Source organism: Camelina sativa, chromosome 12, assembly GCF_000633955.1.
Source record: "Camelina sativa cultivar DH55 chromosome 12, Cs, whole genome shotgun sequence".
Taxonomy (NCBI): Eukaryota; Viridiplantae; Streptophyta; class Magnoliopsida; order Brassicales; family Brassicaceae; genus Camelina; species Camelina sativa.
The window spans coordinates 7,036,399-7,052,400 of NC_025696.1; the positions used below are offsets into that span (position 1 = coordinate 7,036,399).

At 34.3% G+C, this 16,002-nt stretch overlaps 3 protein-coding genes and 1 pseudogene across 4 annotated transcripts in view; 2 read left to right on the forward strand and 2 right to left on the reverse strand.

The window, feature by feature from the left end:
• On the reverse strand, positions 1,742–5,170 carry LOC104730611 (annotated as a pseudogene).
• Positions 5,747–7,949, forward strand: LOC104733266 (probable alpha,alpha-trehalose-phosphate synthase [UDP-forming] 4). Its single transcript, XM_019233497.1, has 7 exons — positions 5,747–5,864; positions 5,961–6,058; positions 6,625–7,028; positions 7,139–7,253; positions 7,366–7,467; positions 7,547–7,697; positions 7,789–7,949. The coding sequence occupies exons 1-7, from the start codon at positions 5,747–5,749 to the stop codon at positions 7,947–7,949; spliced, it is 1,149 nt and encodes a 382-aa protein (XP_019089042.1).
• LOC104730614 (WEB family protein At4g27595, chloroplastic-like) overlaps positions 10,406–16,002 on the forward strand; it is a 12,546-nt gene continuing 6,949 nt past the window's right edge. The window contains exons 1-3 of one of the 2 annotated variants that reach the window (XM_010449808.1): positions 10,406–10,704; positions 11,265–11,466; positions 11,565–13,433. In XM_010449808.1, coding sequence (XP_010448110.1) covers positions 10,688–10,704; positions 11,265–11,466; positions 11,565–13,433 — 2,088 coding nt within the window. In that variant the 5' untranslated portion in view covers positions 10,406–10,687. Of the gene's footprint in view, positions 10,705–11,264; positions 11,467–11,564; positions 15,217–16,002 lie in introns of those variants that run through there. The other variant, XM_010449807.1, reaches the window with a different exon arrangement.
• LOC104730612 overlaps positions 15,579–16,002 on the reverse strand; it is an 8,699-nt gene continuing 8,275 nt past the window's right edge. The window contains exon 3 of the mRNA XM_010449806.2: positions 15,579–15,950. Coding sequence (XP_010448108.1) covers positions 15,857–15,950 — 94 coding nt within the window. The 3' untranslated portion in view covers positions 15,579–15,856. The remainder of the gene's footprint in view (positions 15,951–16,002) is intronic.

Below are 16,002 nucleotides of genomic sequence, written 5' to 3' on the forward strand. Positions count from 1 at the left end.
GCAAATACAATATCCGCATAGTTCCCCACAATGTCCCTGGATCAACAGTAAATTAATAATGATACATGTTAAAAAAAAAACACTACAAAATTATCATTTTATTTAATCATGGTATATAGTATGATGGTTTGTGTTAATACTTTTTTGTTGTATTACTGCAAATTCAACTCAAGTACTCCTGTAAATAAATAAAACAAAATTGTTATTTTACGAATTCAGATGTTCCATATGAAAATTCAGTTTTTTTTTTAGTTCGTCATAAATGAAATTCAATTTGGGTTTAGATTAATTTATTGAAATCTAAATTACAGAAAATTATCTATTAAATCCCATAATTTAGAAAGTAAATATAAAAGTTGGTGGAAGTTCCATTGGCCCAGTGGTTGGCATAGGGTTCATTAATGCTTTTACACCAGAAGGTCTGGGGTTTGAGTTCCAGATAATACGATTTATTAATTATGCAGATTAATGGAGGTAAATTTACAGACAAATCCAGTGATACGCAATTATCGCCGTGATTCTACTACGTACACATGAAGGTAAGCATAGAGAAGGATGGTGACCATCAAGAACATGGAGCACAGGAGAGCAAGAGTATTTGTAGAGAATCTAATAGGGTCGGAAGGAATTGCCATGGTAGAATATATGTAATTGTTCCCATAATTTGCAATCAATAATAAATCCAGACGATAAAAAAAATATAAAAGTTGATATCCAGTTATTTTTTTATTTTTATTTTTTAATTAATATGTAAATCAATATACCAATATCAAATAAATAGAAATATTGTAGAGTTATATGATAAATTTAATTAATGACTATACAATGTATCAAATAACTAGTGATTTTAAAATATGTTTATAGAATAACTAGCAATTGACCCGCGCTACGCGCGGAAATTAGATGAAGGTGTATTTCGGTTTTTTGTGTATATTAATTTTTGGTTATGTAAATTCATTTTTATGTCTGTTGTGTTTGATTTGGGTGCTTATGTTGTTTGTTGGATATATTTTTTTTAAATGTTTTGCAGTAAGTATAATTTAGTGTGCTGTTTACTTTTCAAAATTTGAGATTATCTTCTATATTTTTTTAATGTTTTTTTCAATAATTATGATGAGAAGTTAATATTGTGTACTTAAAATTGTTGTTTTGCTCATTTGTTGTAGTTGTTAGTTGTGATTAATTTATTATTATTATTTTTATTTTATCATTGTCTGGTATTTGGTCTGTGCGGGGGAATTTGATTAGGGTGTGATATGTATTTTTTTGGTGGATATTTTTAATGTGTTTTGTTATTTTCTCTTTATATTTTGGTTACTATTTTTTTGGTGTTTTTTTTTTTTGAAAAATGGTGATTTTGGCTTCCTTGCTTTCTTTTTTTGCATTAAGTACAATCTACTGTGTAGTTTTACATTTTTATTTTATATTAGTTATGTTTATTTTAAAATTTGGTTTTGTTGTTCAGTTATTTAAATTGCATATTTGTAGTGTCTGATATTGTTTCTTTCTAAAAGTATTTGTTAAGTTAGTGGTAAAAGATTTGAGGAATGGTATCGATTTCCTCTATCTTCATACTCCATTCTAGCTATAAAAAAAAAAAGAAAAAAAAAACAATTCAACAACTTTATTTACATAGAGAGATCAAGTCGAGTTTGGTTACATAGAGATGATTCAACAACCACATTTACCTAGAGAGATAGATCAGATTGGTTAATTTCGACCCGGACAAAATATTTTCAAATGATATATAATTTTTTTTTTTAATAAATGGTTGATTTACAAAACAGTTATAATAAAGTGGAAGTGCTATATATTTTTGTTCCATCATATGTCGACGGTTTTGACAAAAAGAAAAATAAAAAATAGAGAGACAAATTAATTGTCCTTACAGTCGTAAACAATTTTATCTTTTACCTTACAGTTTGACTATCATAATAGGTACTGATCATCGTCTTCGAGATGAGAAGACTCTTCTTGTACACAGTCATATCAAAACCTTCAGAAGCTCTTCTGTTTTTTGGTTTCAGTCCATAGTATCCTTGCAAGGAGTTCATGGCTGGAGAGACCTTCTTTTCTGAAGGCTTCAATTTCAAAGACTGGAAGGAGTCAAATAATACGTCTTGGTTGTTGCCGTTGCTTGCTGACGATAAAGCTTGCTCTGAACACCCCTCTCTGCAAGAAGATTTCATGGGAATATGATTACTTTGATATGTGGATGTCCTTTAATGCAAATCTGTAGACGATGATAATGATCATTTTTACGACTCTAATTAGTTGTACTTTTACTCATTCTCTTACTTGCTTTAAAGAACATTGGTTGTAAGGAACTAATCAAGATAAAATAAACTTAAGAGTTCATAGCCTACTGCACAAACTCTAGCGCCGATAGAAACTTTAAATTTTTCCAGTAGTAACTTTGGTTCTGCGGTGACATGACGAACAACAGAATTCAAAATGTCAAAACGGTTCTTTTACAAGGGAAAGCTGTACCCATCTTGGTTTGATATCATCGCTCCTTAACACTATCCTGATCTTATGGAACCTTCTTTCAATGAGCTTGCTAACCTAGTCTAAGTTTCTTAATGTTACTTGTGAAATGCACAACATCATAACTTACAGGTAATCTAATGTAAACAGCTCAAGTTCTACAAAAACCTTATAAGTCACACTGTCACAGACTACATACCACGAAGAGAGGATGAAGAGGCTAAAAAAAATACCCATGATTAAGAGAGCCGTTAGATAAGCATAGGGAAGGAGGATGTCTGCCAGGTAATGGTATCCGGAGAGACTTGAGAGCAAACATCTAAAGATCAGTCACAAGCCCATTCAGCTTCGTAATATACCTGCAACCTGATCAATCACCACACTTAATTAAAAAAAAACACACACAACCCCCCAAAAAGAAAAAACTAATCCTTGTAAACACGATTCATTCAGCTTTCTAAACTATAATACCTCAACGCCGTATTTGATGGTGAGCTCTTAGGGTTTATCTCTTGACCGTCACTAATCTCACCCTGCCACAATTTTCAGACAAATGGATATTGGCTAAAATCTCATAGGACGTCCTGAAATCAATTAGGTATTTCCAAGGAGGGACGTTTCCAAACATTGTTCTAACCTTAACCACTGCAATGTGCTCTATTCTGTCTAAGATGGACTTATAGCAGTAAGCTGTGAAAGGTCCCCACATTGTCGGGATCCGAGCAGCAGAAGAACGCTCTACAAGTTTGTCTCTCTTCCTTATATATCTGTTCTTATTTAGAAACACAAAGTTTAGATCTTTAGCTTCAAGAGAAACAAGAGATTATAACAGACACACAAAGCCTTGCAATTCACAGTCCTTTACCTGATCAAATATGCGATGGATACAATTTTTAGGTTATTCTCCGCTGCAAATTCACGGAGTTTTGGTAATCTGGCCATGGAACCATCATCATCAACAATTTCACAAAGTACTCCAACAGGATCCAGTCCAGCTAGAACAATAAGATCAACAGATGCTTCAGTGTGTCCAGCCCTTTTCAGAACCCTGTGCTGAAATCCTCAGGCTTAGATGCCTGGACGGTTGAAATCCTCAGGCTTAGAGTCTCTTGATGCAAGAGACAATATCATCGTGGCCCTGTCACAAGCTGATACTCCTGTTGTTGTACCATGTTTGGCATCCTGTGAAGACAAAGTATGACGAGCAAGGAAATTAGATAATCAACAGAAGGACCAAGATCGTAAGTTTTTGAGAATGACCACAGTCACTGTGAATGCAGTAAAGAGCTTTTCTTCGTTCTCCTTCTGATTCACCATTAGAGGAAGGTGCAATCTCTCAAGATCATCGTCTTTCATGCTCACACAAACTATCCCAGTTCCATGTTTCACAATAAAAGCCATAGCTTCAGGTGTTGCCAATTGAGCAGCCATTACCAAATCCCCTTCATTTTCTCTATCTTCATCATCCACAACCACCAAAAGCTGCAACATTACCGCCAAAACCAATCAATCAATCAATCAAGGAAAAACAAACAAACAATATTTTTTTTGAAAATTCTGATCTTTTTTACAAAGCAAAAGAAAAACGAACCTTTCCTTGGCGTATATCTTCAATGGCCTCAGGGATAGAAGAGAAACCTGGTGTAGGTAAATCCAACTCAAAGTCATCATCTTCAGCAACAAAACCATTGGCTGGTGTAGGAGCTGAATCTGCAGCAAGTGTCCCAAGTGAAACAGAATCAGCCTCTTCATCTTCGGTCCGATCATCAATGATAGACCCATTTGAAAGAGGAGCGTTCCTGTTGGTGAATGAGAGCAGATCATCTTCTCTAGAGATCACTGCAGCTTTAACTTTTCCAGTGGTTTTAATGGCAAATGATGATGAGTGTTTAGATGGTAAACTAACACGGTGTAAACCATGGAGGAATGTAGTAGAGCTTTGGCTCAGTCTGCACAAAATAATACAAATCATTTAAGGCAAAATGCAAACCATTCGTTCTGTGAAAACAATCTGGAATCTCACGATCCATTCTAATCACAAATTCTAAGGTCACTGAAATGCAATTACAAATCCTTAGATCACGATCTAAGCTGAAACTTCGAATTGCATCTCTTAATCATATCCCCCAAAATCAATTAACCAATGAAGATTAGACAAAAGAAGATATTTGGAAGAAGAAAAAAACCTTACCTTGAGCGGGAAAGAGAGATGGTGGAAGGAGATGATGAAGAGAGATTGATCGAAGACATTGTTTTCTGGAAAAGAAAAAAAATTCAAGAGAAACCCTTATCGAGAAATCCAAACTTTTGGGTAGATTTCTTCTACTCCAAGATCAAAGAAATCATTTTAGTGAGGAGAAATCAAAGAGACGAAGACAAATATATGAAGCATGAAATTGGAGAAGAAGACATTATATAGATACACGAATTTAAGTGGGTCTTCAATTGAAAGAGCGAGCATTGAAGGGGATGAATTACAGTAAGAAAAAGACGTTACAATGGAGATCGAAGAGAGCGAAGACAGCGAAAGGGTGTGGAGGATGGAGAACATTGATTTCAAAGAACCGGATGAAAGAATGAGAAGGGTAGGGATGCTTCAGGTCCTCAGCGCCGTCGTCAGTTGTGGAGTATCGTGGAGAGGAATTTTATTCCACCGGTCAAAAATAAAAACTTAGTCGATAATGTCAAGATAACGAATTGGGCTTTAACAGAAATGTTTCAGTTCGAAAATATGGGATTTTTCGAGAAATGGGCTTACGAAATAAAGAGGTATGCTGAGGTGGCAGCACCAGGAGTGAGTAAACTATACTTTATATAATGGGTTTACGAAATAAAGAGGTATGCTGAGGTGGCAGCACCAAGAGTGAGTAAACTACACTTTATATATATAGATATATTAAAATACATGTCTAAAAATGTGAGGACCAATTTATTTACTAGATTATTCTACTAATAGTATAAGATAATAAATTTTCTTACTTTTAGTGAAAAAGTGTTCACACAAGAAAGCAATTCAAAAGGTAATATTAATTAATTGGGAAACAAATCATCATCAAAACTCAAAAGTGAATGTAATCTAAAAAAAAGGAAACATATCCTAATTTTTTTAATTATTATCCCTCCCCCTGCCAAAAGACATTAAGCTTCTTAATTGGTGTTTATAAAAATAAAAAAATAAAATAAAAAGCTTCTTAATTATAAACAAGAAGAAAGACAAGAGTATTCTTCTCATAGTTTTTACTTCTTTTCTAGAACTAAAATGGGGAGGCCACGATTGCTTGTAGTGTCGATGTCTCTTCCGGTTACTGCAAAGAGGGTTGGAGAAGAGTCATGGTCTTTCACGATGAGTGCTGGTGGTCTTGTTAGTGCTCTTCTAGGTAAGAGGATACACAATTTGGTAGTGATATTAATCAATTAAAGACAAGAAAACAGTTTTAATATATATTAATTCATTTGTGGTGATCTCTTAAAAGGTTTGAAAGAGTTTGAGACCAAATGGATTGGATGGCCTGGAGTAGATGTTCATGATGCGGTTGGGACAAAGACGCTCTCCGTTGCCCTAGCTAAAAAGGTACGTATACAGTTTTCGAAATCTCGTAACGTCGTATATAGAGTCATGTTTTGTTTTGTTACTATGAATTAGATCCCGAAACACCTAAATTTAATTAATTACGGATCATGCAACCTTTACACACAATTAAATATATATGCAGTATTTAAAGAGAGCTAGTCATGTAGAAATCGATCTTTGATGACCTTTGAATCCGTTTGTGTTTTTCATTTGTATAGAAAATAATAATAATAAAAAAAAGATCTGCTCATTTTAATATAAAATATTTATATTAGAGAACCNGCTCTCCGTTGCTTTAGCTGAAAAAGTACGTATACAGTTTTCGAAATCTCGTAACGTCGTATATAGAGTCATGTTTTGTTTTGTTACTATGAATTAGATCCCGAAACACATAAATTTAATTAATTACGGATCATGCAACCTTTACACACAATTAAATATATATGCAGTATTTAAAGAGAGCTAGTCATGTAGAAATCGATCTTTGATGACCTTTGAATCCGTTTGTGTGTTTTTCATTTGAATGGAAAATAATAATAAAGATCTGCTCATATTAATTTTTAAAGTGTTGGTTTGGTTTGCATGGATGTATCCCAGTGTTTTTGGAAGAAGTGTGTGATCAATACTACAATGGCTACTGCAACAATATTCTGTGGCCGATATTTCACTACATGGGAACGCCACCAGAATATCGCAACGATGCAACCATAACATACCAGTCACAGTATGATGCATACAAGAAAGCGAATCAAATCTTTTTTGATGTCGTAAAAGAGCACTATGAAGATGGAGATGTCGTTTGGTGCCATGATTATCATGTTATGCTTCTTCCTCAGTATCTAAAGGAATACAACAGTAAGATGAAAGTTGGGTGGTTTCTCCATACACCATTCCCTTCCTCCGAGATGTACAAGACGTTGCCCTCGCGATCCGACTTGCTTTGCTCTGTTCTTGCTGCTGATTTAGTCGGGTGAGTAATATATCGTTTACTTTTAATAGTGTAGTAATCATTTTGGATTAATAAACAAGGGTTTAAGTACTTATAATCTATACTTTTTTTTTTATTTTTTTTTTTTATAGTTTCCATACCTATGACTTTGCAAGACATTTTGTGCATGCATGCATGTGTATTCTTGGAATTGAAGCAACATCTGAAGGAGTTGTGGATCAGGGAAAAGTCACTCGAGTAGCTGTTGTAATGACCCATCTTGAAATCTCTTAAGATTGATTATATGCTCTGATTTAATGATCTTAATCATCTCATTATGTAATTAATTCATAATTTTGTATATGTTTGGATTTTATAGTTTCCAATTGTGATAGAACCTGAGAGGTTTATAAACACAAGTGCACTCTCTAAGGTCATACAATACATGAAGAAGTTCAAAAGCGACTTTGGTCGCAGAAAGGTAGATAGATCTACATACTTGTATGCTATCTGATGCTTAAATTGGTAGAAAAGATGTAACATATTGATTTTGTTGACAGTTGATACTAGGCGTAGATTGTCTCGATATGATCAGAGGGATCCCACAAAAATATCAAGCATTTGAGAAATTTTTGGAGGAAAATGAAGATTGGCGTGGTAAAGTCATGTTATTTCAGATTGCAGTGCCACCAAGAAATGGTATTGGTGAATGTTTCTATCCCTTCTACTTCTTCTTTAAATAAGCTACTATATGCATCAACTTCTTAGGATTGTGTTTGTTTCCTATACTCCTATTTTTCAGATCAAAAGATCAAAGAAGAATACCATGGTCTTGTTGGACGAATCAATGGTCGTTTTGGTTCTATCTCAGCTGTGCCAATAATTCATCTGGCTTGTTATTTATTTTCTTTTATATATGTTGTTGTCACAAGTTACACTTTTCTTCTGACTAAAACATTTTAATAAATATTTCAACTTCAACAATATCATCTTTGGTTCAACTTCAATCTATTGGTTTATATTTTTATTATTATTATCATTATGGAAGTTTATTCTTTACCGTATAAACTTCAAATTATATAATTTCTTACATTATGGAAGTTTATCTTTTGAAGAAAAACCTTATCACTTTTTGTTTGTAAGTTTTTTATATAATTTGTATGATATGATTTTTTTTGTCATCTGTTACATTATCATTAGAAATATTCTTATAATATTTTATAATTATTTTCAGCAGATTTAATAATTAATTAATTGTAGAATTTCTTTAATTACAAATGTATTATTTTTGAAGAAAATTTGTTTTCTTTTTTTCTTTTACAAATGATTTTCTTTAATTGTATATATTTTTTTAACCAAAACGGTATAAAAAGTTTAATTGATTGAGTCATTAGTTAAATGCCAACTACTAACTACCGTCTTTATTAGTTCTTTCTTCGTCAATTCACACTATATTGTAATCTTACATCCAAAAGCAGATCTCAATATATTCTTCTGATTATTACAACGAAAATAAATATCACACTAATCAAAAGGCTAGTTTATAATATTTTTTAACCATGAAGATAACGATAATGAGCAAAACACATGGAATCTAGACATTTTCACATTTGTGTATCAGATATTCCAAATCTAAATGTCTTTTGTAGGTGTTTACAAACATGAACGAGTCCCATCGCAAGAAAATTTGCATTTTGACACAATTTTTCTCGTTGCAAATTATGTTCAACATTAAATGCTTAAGTGATTAATAATTCAATAGGATTGAATTCTAAAAAATGATAAATAAATACTTTATTAATATTTGTAAATTTTGATCAAATCAACCAATTGTGTGATATATTATTTAGATTACAATGGAAAGATACATCTCATCCAAGAGACGATAAACTTTAACGAACGACAATTTTGAAGTGTGATGAAAGTTCCAAATTAGAATGATTAAGGATAAATGTAGGTAAGATTTTGTGTTTAGTATAATTGTTACTTACTTCATTGCATGCTTGCTTTGCCACAAAAATAACAATATCATATGCATATCACAAATGTCAACATCCTTAATTAGAATGATTAAGGGTAGATGTAGGAAATTATTTCAAAGATTTTTCAATGATAAACAAAAAAATGTGTGGTTTTGAGAATAATAAAAAGAGTTGTAATGGTTGAATATTATTGTAAAATAGATAAATAAGTAAAAAAAAATTGAAAAGGCACATGCAGTCCACATGACCCAAAAATGGATCCAAAGATTTTTATATGTGAGAGAGTTCCTTCTATATCCACATTATGAGCAAAACGTCCATTCATTTTTTTTTAATTGTTGGTCCTACATTTCTCATGCTACAACAACATCAAACATACACAAACACCTTTTAATTATTCATTCCCTTCGATGCAGGGCAATGCAAATAACTTTAAACCAAACGATGGTCATTTGATATTTCCCTATGTATTTCTCTCTAATTAAAATAAGTTTTATGAATAATTATTGCATACACTAAATTTCCAAAATTAGTATTATTTAACATATTACAATATTAAATATTTAAAATTATTTTTTAGAATTTTTTTTAGGTTTGGAATTTCAATTTTACATTTAGGATAAAGTTTTGAAGGGGTAATGTTTAGTAATTTGAACTTAGGACTTTATTTCGAAAGATGAATTTTAAAATATAGTGTTATTTTTGAAATTTTAGAGATGTTGTGCTAAATTTGAAAAAAATCTTATTTTGATGTTATTTTTGAGAGTTTCCATTTTTGTTATTAGTATTATACTATTATCTATTTTGTTTTTTCATATCTAAAATTAAAAATAAAAATAAACCGGCAAAAAAAGAAAAAGAAAAAGAGATTAGGGGTGGGCATTTTGATTTAAGTTGAGATTCAGATTGGGTTCCGTTTGATTTGGTTTATTATGTTTTGGCAAATCTCTAGCCAAATTCAACCAAAGTTTGTTTAGTTTGGTTTGTGTTCGAGACCGTTTATATTTGGTTCGGTTTTAATTCGGTTTAAAATTAATTAATGTAACAAAATAAAATTTATTATAGTTTGATAATAACTCAGCAACAAGTTGTAAGTTAATTAATCAAATCAATTAGAAAAGCTAGAAAAGTTCAACTATATTAAAATTAAATACCTAATATAAAATATAATAACATAGATTTATATTTAGTTAATTTTATTAGAAAATAAAATAAAGTAAAATAGTTAGACCACATATTTACAATTTTATTATTATTAATTAATTAAGTTAATAAATACACTGAGTCATTGGTTCGGTTTGGTTTTAAAACCGAGTTGAGAAAAAACATAACTTGGAGTATAAGATTGGGTTTGGTTTGGGTCGGTTGGTTCGGTTTCGGGTTAAATGCCCACCCGTAGAAAAGACGATACGAGAGAGAGAGGGTGACCGCTCTGAATTCTGAGAACACAACACTTTTTGTTTTATTTTCTTGCATTTTTAAAAGAATAAAAGAATGATTGTGCTAGAAAAAGAAAGTTGAAGACTTTGTGGAGAAGCAATCCAACTCAACTCCTCTCAGTGAAGAACAAAAACGACACCAGAATCGATCTGTTTAGTCTCTCTCTCTCTCCCACAGCAGCAATGCCTGAGTTTTAGCCTTTTTTTTATATTTTTTTATTTAATTTCTTCTTTCTTCTGGGGGGGTTTCTTTTGAAGACGCTCTTCTTCTCCGGCAACAATGGCGTCCAGAACCAAGTGAGGATTTTTCTTCCTTCTAGTCAATTATAAGAAAAGAAAAAAACAACCTTAGTTTTTTTAACTTGTTGCATCTGAGACAATTGTCTTCTGTTAGTTTGGATTCTCTCTATGTGCCCGGGTCACTCTCTCTGCTGCTACTTTTGTTTTTGTCTTCTGGATATATATATTCTCCACTCATCTGTTTTGTTTTTGTTTTTGTTTTTGTTTTTGTTGTTACTTCAATCTGAATTTGGTTTGGATCTAGCAGAAGCCTGGAGTCACACTTGTAGACTACTTATAAAGTCTCTATCTTTAAGACGTTTTGGTCACTGCTAACACTTTTTTTAATGGGAACTCTGCATTTGAATCAATGTTTAATTGGATACAGTTGAACTACTTGTATTCATTTAAACGCTTATTGATCTTAATTAGATCTCTAAACTGAGATTGGAAATTGTTGTTTTATTTTATGCTTGTTATTATGAAATTGAACTTAGATCCATAGACTCACGGAAAAAATTGGGGATGATGGTCTGATTGGTGTGACATTGTGTGGTTTTATCTTTGTGATGGTGTAGAACTGGTTTAATGGAGACTCCTCGTAGCAAACCGTCACCGCCAACACCAAGAATTAGTAAACCAACAGGGACTAAATCATCAGATGGCAATTCACCATCTCCGGTTCACAGCACTCGTCTCTCACTAGACCGTTCACCGCAGTCTGTTAGCTCCAGGCCTGTTTCTGATCGTAGGACTGCAAGGGTTCCTACTCCACCTGAGGCAAGTAGTTTTGAATCAAGTCCATCCATTTGAATAACTTGAAGTTTTGATTTTTTTAAACTTTGAAAGACTAATTTATTGATCATTGTCATTTTTAGAAATCGCAATCAAGGTTAGGGAAGGGAACTGAGCTACTGGCTCAACTGAATCAAATTCAGGAGGATTTGAGGAAAGCTAATGAGCAAATAGAAAAGCTCAAGAAAGACAAAGGTAAAGCTCTTGATGATCTTAAAGCATCAGAGAAACAGACTAAAGAAGCCAATGAGAAACTCAGTGAGGCATTAGCAGCTCAGCGGAGTGCAGAGGAGAGTTCCGAGATTGAGAAGTTCCGAGCGGTTGAACTAGAACAGGCGGGAATTGAAGCGGTTCACAAAAAGAAAAATTCTTGGAAGAAAGAAGTTGAGTCTATAAGAAGCCAGCATGCTTTGGACATCTCAGCTCTTCTCTCTACTACAGAAGAGCTCCACAGGATTAGACAAGAACTGGCTATGACTGCAGATGCTAAGAATAAGGCTCTCAGTCATGCTGAGGAAGCCACGAAGATTGCTGAAAATCAGGCTGAGAAGGCTGAGGCTCTTTCTTCTGAATTAAGCCGCTTAAAAGCATTGGTTGGTTCAGATGAACAAAAGAAAGATACTGAAGGCGATGAGGTTGTGTCTAAACTGAAATCTGAGATTGAGATGTTGAGAGGGAAACTTGAGAAAGTTAGCATCCTCGAGAATACGCTGAAGGAACAAGAAGAGTCCATGGAACAGCTCCACGTTGATCTTGAAGCTGCTAAAATGGTTGAATCCTATGCTAATAGCTTAGCAGCAGAGTGGAAGAACGAGGTTGATGAACTTGAAAAACAAGTTGATGAATCAAATAAGTTTAAGACATCTGCTTCAGAATCTTTAGATTCAGCTATGAAGCAGCTGGAGCAAAACAGTCATGCGCTTCATGAGGCAGAGTTGAGTAATGTTATGTTAAGAGAAAAGGTTGACTCGCTAGTGACGACGATTGGAAGGCAGGAAAAAGATCTTGAGGAATCTCAACGCCATGTTTGCAGTTTAAACCAGGAAACTTCTAAGCTTGAAAAGCTTGTTGAGTTAATAAAATCTGACCTTACAACCACCCAAGAGGAAAAGGTTAGGGCTTTCGAGAATGAAAAGACTGCAACATCACATATTCAGAACCTATTAAACGAAAAGACAGAACTTGCGACAGAGTTGGAAAACTGTAAGGATGAAGAAGAGAAAAGAAAGAAAGCTATGGAAAGCTTAACTTTGGATTTGCAACAAGTATCTTTGGAAGCAAGGGAAGCAAAGGAGAAGCTCTTAACATGTCAAGCGGTGCTCGAACATTGTGGATTCCAGATTGAAAGTTTGAAGTTGGCTGAGAAAGATACAAATGAGAAGTATGAAAAAATGCTTGAAGATGCAAGAAACGAACTTGATAGCCTGAAAAGTAGTTTGGAAAACACTCAGAATGAGTTTTTCAATTCTAAGACTGAGTGGGAACAAAGAGAACTTCATTTGATGGTTTGTGTGAAGAAATCAGAAGAGGAAAATCACTCTGTGCAGGAAGAACTTAGCGAGGTGAGGAACTTGCTTAATCTTAAGGAAATTGAGGCGTGTGCAGCGAAAGACGAAGAAGCCAAAATGAAACTTAGTCTTAAAGAACTTGAGGAGGAGGTAAAGGAGCTGCAGGAAAGAGTTGGAGAAGCGAAAGCTGAAAGCCTGAAACTTACAGAAAGCTTGTTGGAGAAAGAAGAGGAGCTAAAGAACGCTGCTGCAGAAAGCAGAAAACTCAGAGATATAGAGGTTTCTTCTCTTGAAAAAATTGATGAGCTGACAAAGGTGAATGAAAGCTTGATTGATAAAGAAACAAAACTGCAGAGCGTTATTCAAAAAGCGGAAGAGCTCAGAGTTAGGGAGATTGATTATCTCAAAAAGATTGAAGAGGTGTCAGCGGTGAATGAGAGCTTGGTTGAAAAAGAAACCAAACTGTTGAGCATTGTTCAAGAAGCTGAGGAGCTTAGAAGAAGGGAGCTTGCTTGTCTGAAGAAAATTGAAGAGTTATCAGCTGTGAACGAGAGATTGGTTGAGAAAGAAACCAAATTGCAGAGCAGTATTCACGAAATTGAGGTGCTCAAAGAAAAGGAGGCTGAATATATCAAGCAGATCGAGGAATTTTCATTGTCGAATGAAAAATTAGTAGAGAAAGAGGCCAAACTGCAGACCATTGTTCAGGAACATGAAGAGTTAAGAGAGAAGGAGTCTTATTATCATAAGCAAATTGAGGAGTTATCAAAGGTAAATGAAATCTTTGCTGATACAGAAACCAAACTCCAGAGTTCTACTCAAGAAAATGAAGAGCTAAGAGAAAGGGAAGTTGCCTATCTTAAGAAAATTGAAGAGTTGGCGAAGCTGCAAGAAAATCTTCTTGATAATGAAAATGAGCTGCATGATATGGTCCTTGAGATTGAAGACCTTAAAGCCAAGAACTGTCTAGCCGAAAAGAAGATTGAAGAGCTATCAAATCTAAATAAAAGCTTGCTCGTGAAAGAGAGAGAGATACAAGTTGTTGTTTGCGAAAATGAGGAGCTTAAATCTAAAGAGGCTTCATCACTCAAGACAAAAGAAGAGTTGTCCGGTCTTAAACAAAATTTGGTTAATAAAGAAAACGAGCTGAAGACTGCAGTTGTTGAGAATGAGAAGCTCAAGGCCCAAGCTGCCTCAACACTTGAGAAGATTGGAGAATTGACACATCTTAGACAGAGTTTACTTGATATAGAGAACGAGTTGCAGGTTGTTTCTCACGAAAACGAGGAGCTTAAGGCCAAGGAGGCATCATCTTTAAAGAAGATTGATGAGTTGTTACATCTCGAGCAGAGTTTGCTTGATAAGGGAAACGAATTTCAAAGACTTAATCAAGAAAATCAAGAGCTGAAGGTGCAGGAAGCTTCAGCGTCAAAGAAGATAGAGGAGTTGTCAAAGATGAAAGAGACTCTACTTGAGAAAGAAACTGAGTTGCAGACTGTAATTCATACTAACGGTGATCTGAAAGCTAAGGAGGCTTGTGCGCTTAAGAAGATCGAAGAGTTATCAAAGTTGCTTGAAAAAGCTTCTTCTACACAAGAGAAACAAGATGAGAACGGCAAGCTCATAGAAATCGAAAAAGATTATGACTTGTTCCCTAAAGCAGAGGAAAATGGTCTCAGGTGCAGAGAAGAGGTTACTAATACTATTCCTTCTGATCACAGAACCGGAGAAGAAAAGGTACAAGAAAGTCCAATGGAAGCAATTGATAGACATTTGAAAGATGACACAGCAATCCATTGGTTAGCTCACAAAGTTGAAGCAGTAGGAGAAGGAGACAAAGATAAAGAATCCATAGAAGGTGAAGGCTTAGATAAGAGAGAAGCCTCTTCAGAAAGAGAGACAGAGCATGACTTTGCTGAAGAGGAAGTAGAATCGAAAGCAGAAGGCAGCGAGCAGTTAAGTAATGGCTTGTCTTCAGGAGAACACACAGAAGATGCTGGAAGTCTGCTCTCAAAGGATCAACAGCAGAAAAAGAAGAAACCTTTGCTCCGAAAGTTTGGAAATTTACTGAAAAAGAAGAGTAGTAGCAGCCAGAAATAGAGGAATAAAATGTGATGATTATACTACAATCTCTATTGCAGCTGAACATTCCTTGGTTGATTTGTCTCAAATCTTTAATAGTATAGCTCCAGTTCCATGTATGGTGATTGATCTTTGTTTTCCCTTCTTCAAGATCTCATCGTCCCTTGAAACTCTGATCTAACTGACTGATTTACATTTTAACAAAACGACAGCCATGTTTCTAAAGCTTACGAAAACATACACTGAAACAACCTAACAGAACTGATACACAATAATAGATAGAGAGAGTCACACACACACACACACACACACACACACACTGTGTTAAAAGACGAAGCCGTTGGAGTTTTTACCATCTAGATAGTGGATACATTCGTTCAGAATTAGTATAGCCTTGCGGATACCTTGTTCAATACGAGGCTTTTCGCCTTGCGTTTTGTGATGCCTCATCTGAAATCATCTTATATGTACGAGGTATAGCCATGAATCATTTTGCACTTCTTTCACTAGACGGCAAACATTTTGTTTTTTCCGGATCCAAAATCTTAACTAACTTTCAGATTTTATAGGGGGTTAAACATCTGAATTACATATGTCCGAAGAAAGATTAATTTTACCGGGAAAAATATAAATCTTTGACATATATAGACAAACAAAGCGGTGACCATTGAACTACCATTACGAACGTAAAGTCTTACCAACTAGAAACTTTTAAATATTATAAGAGATCCAATGAGCTAGAGTTTCTTGGAGCATTATTAATTAGGGTCACATATAGACGTGATTCAAAAGGAAAGGGATCTAGAAAAGACCTTCTTCACGGCTTTCCATGTGAAGGAAGATGTTCTAATGAGTGATAAAGGAGGTCTTATATTGAATCTAGGAGGCGACGTGGAATACGTATAAAACGCCGATGACTTTTTTGAGTCCA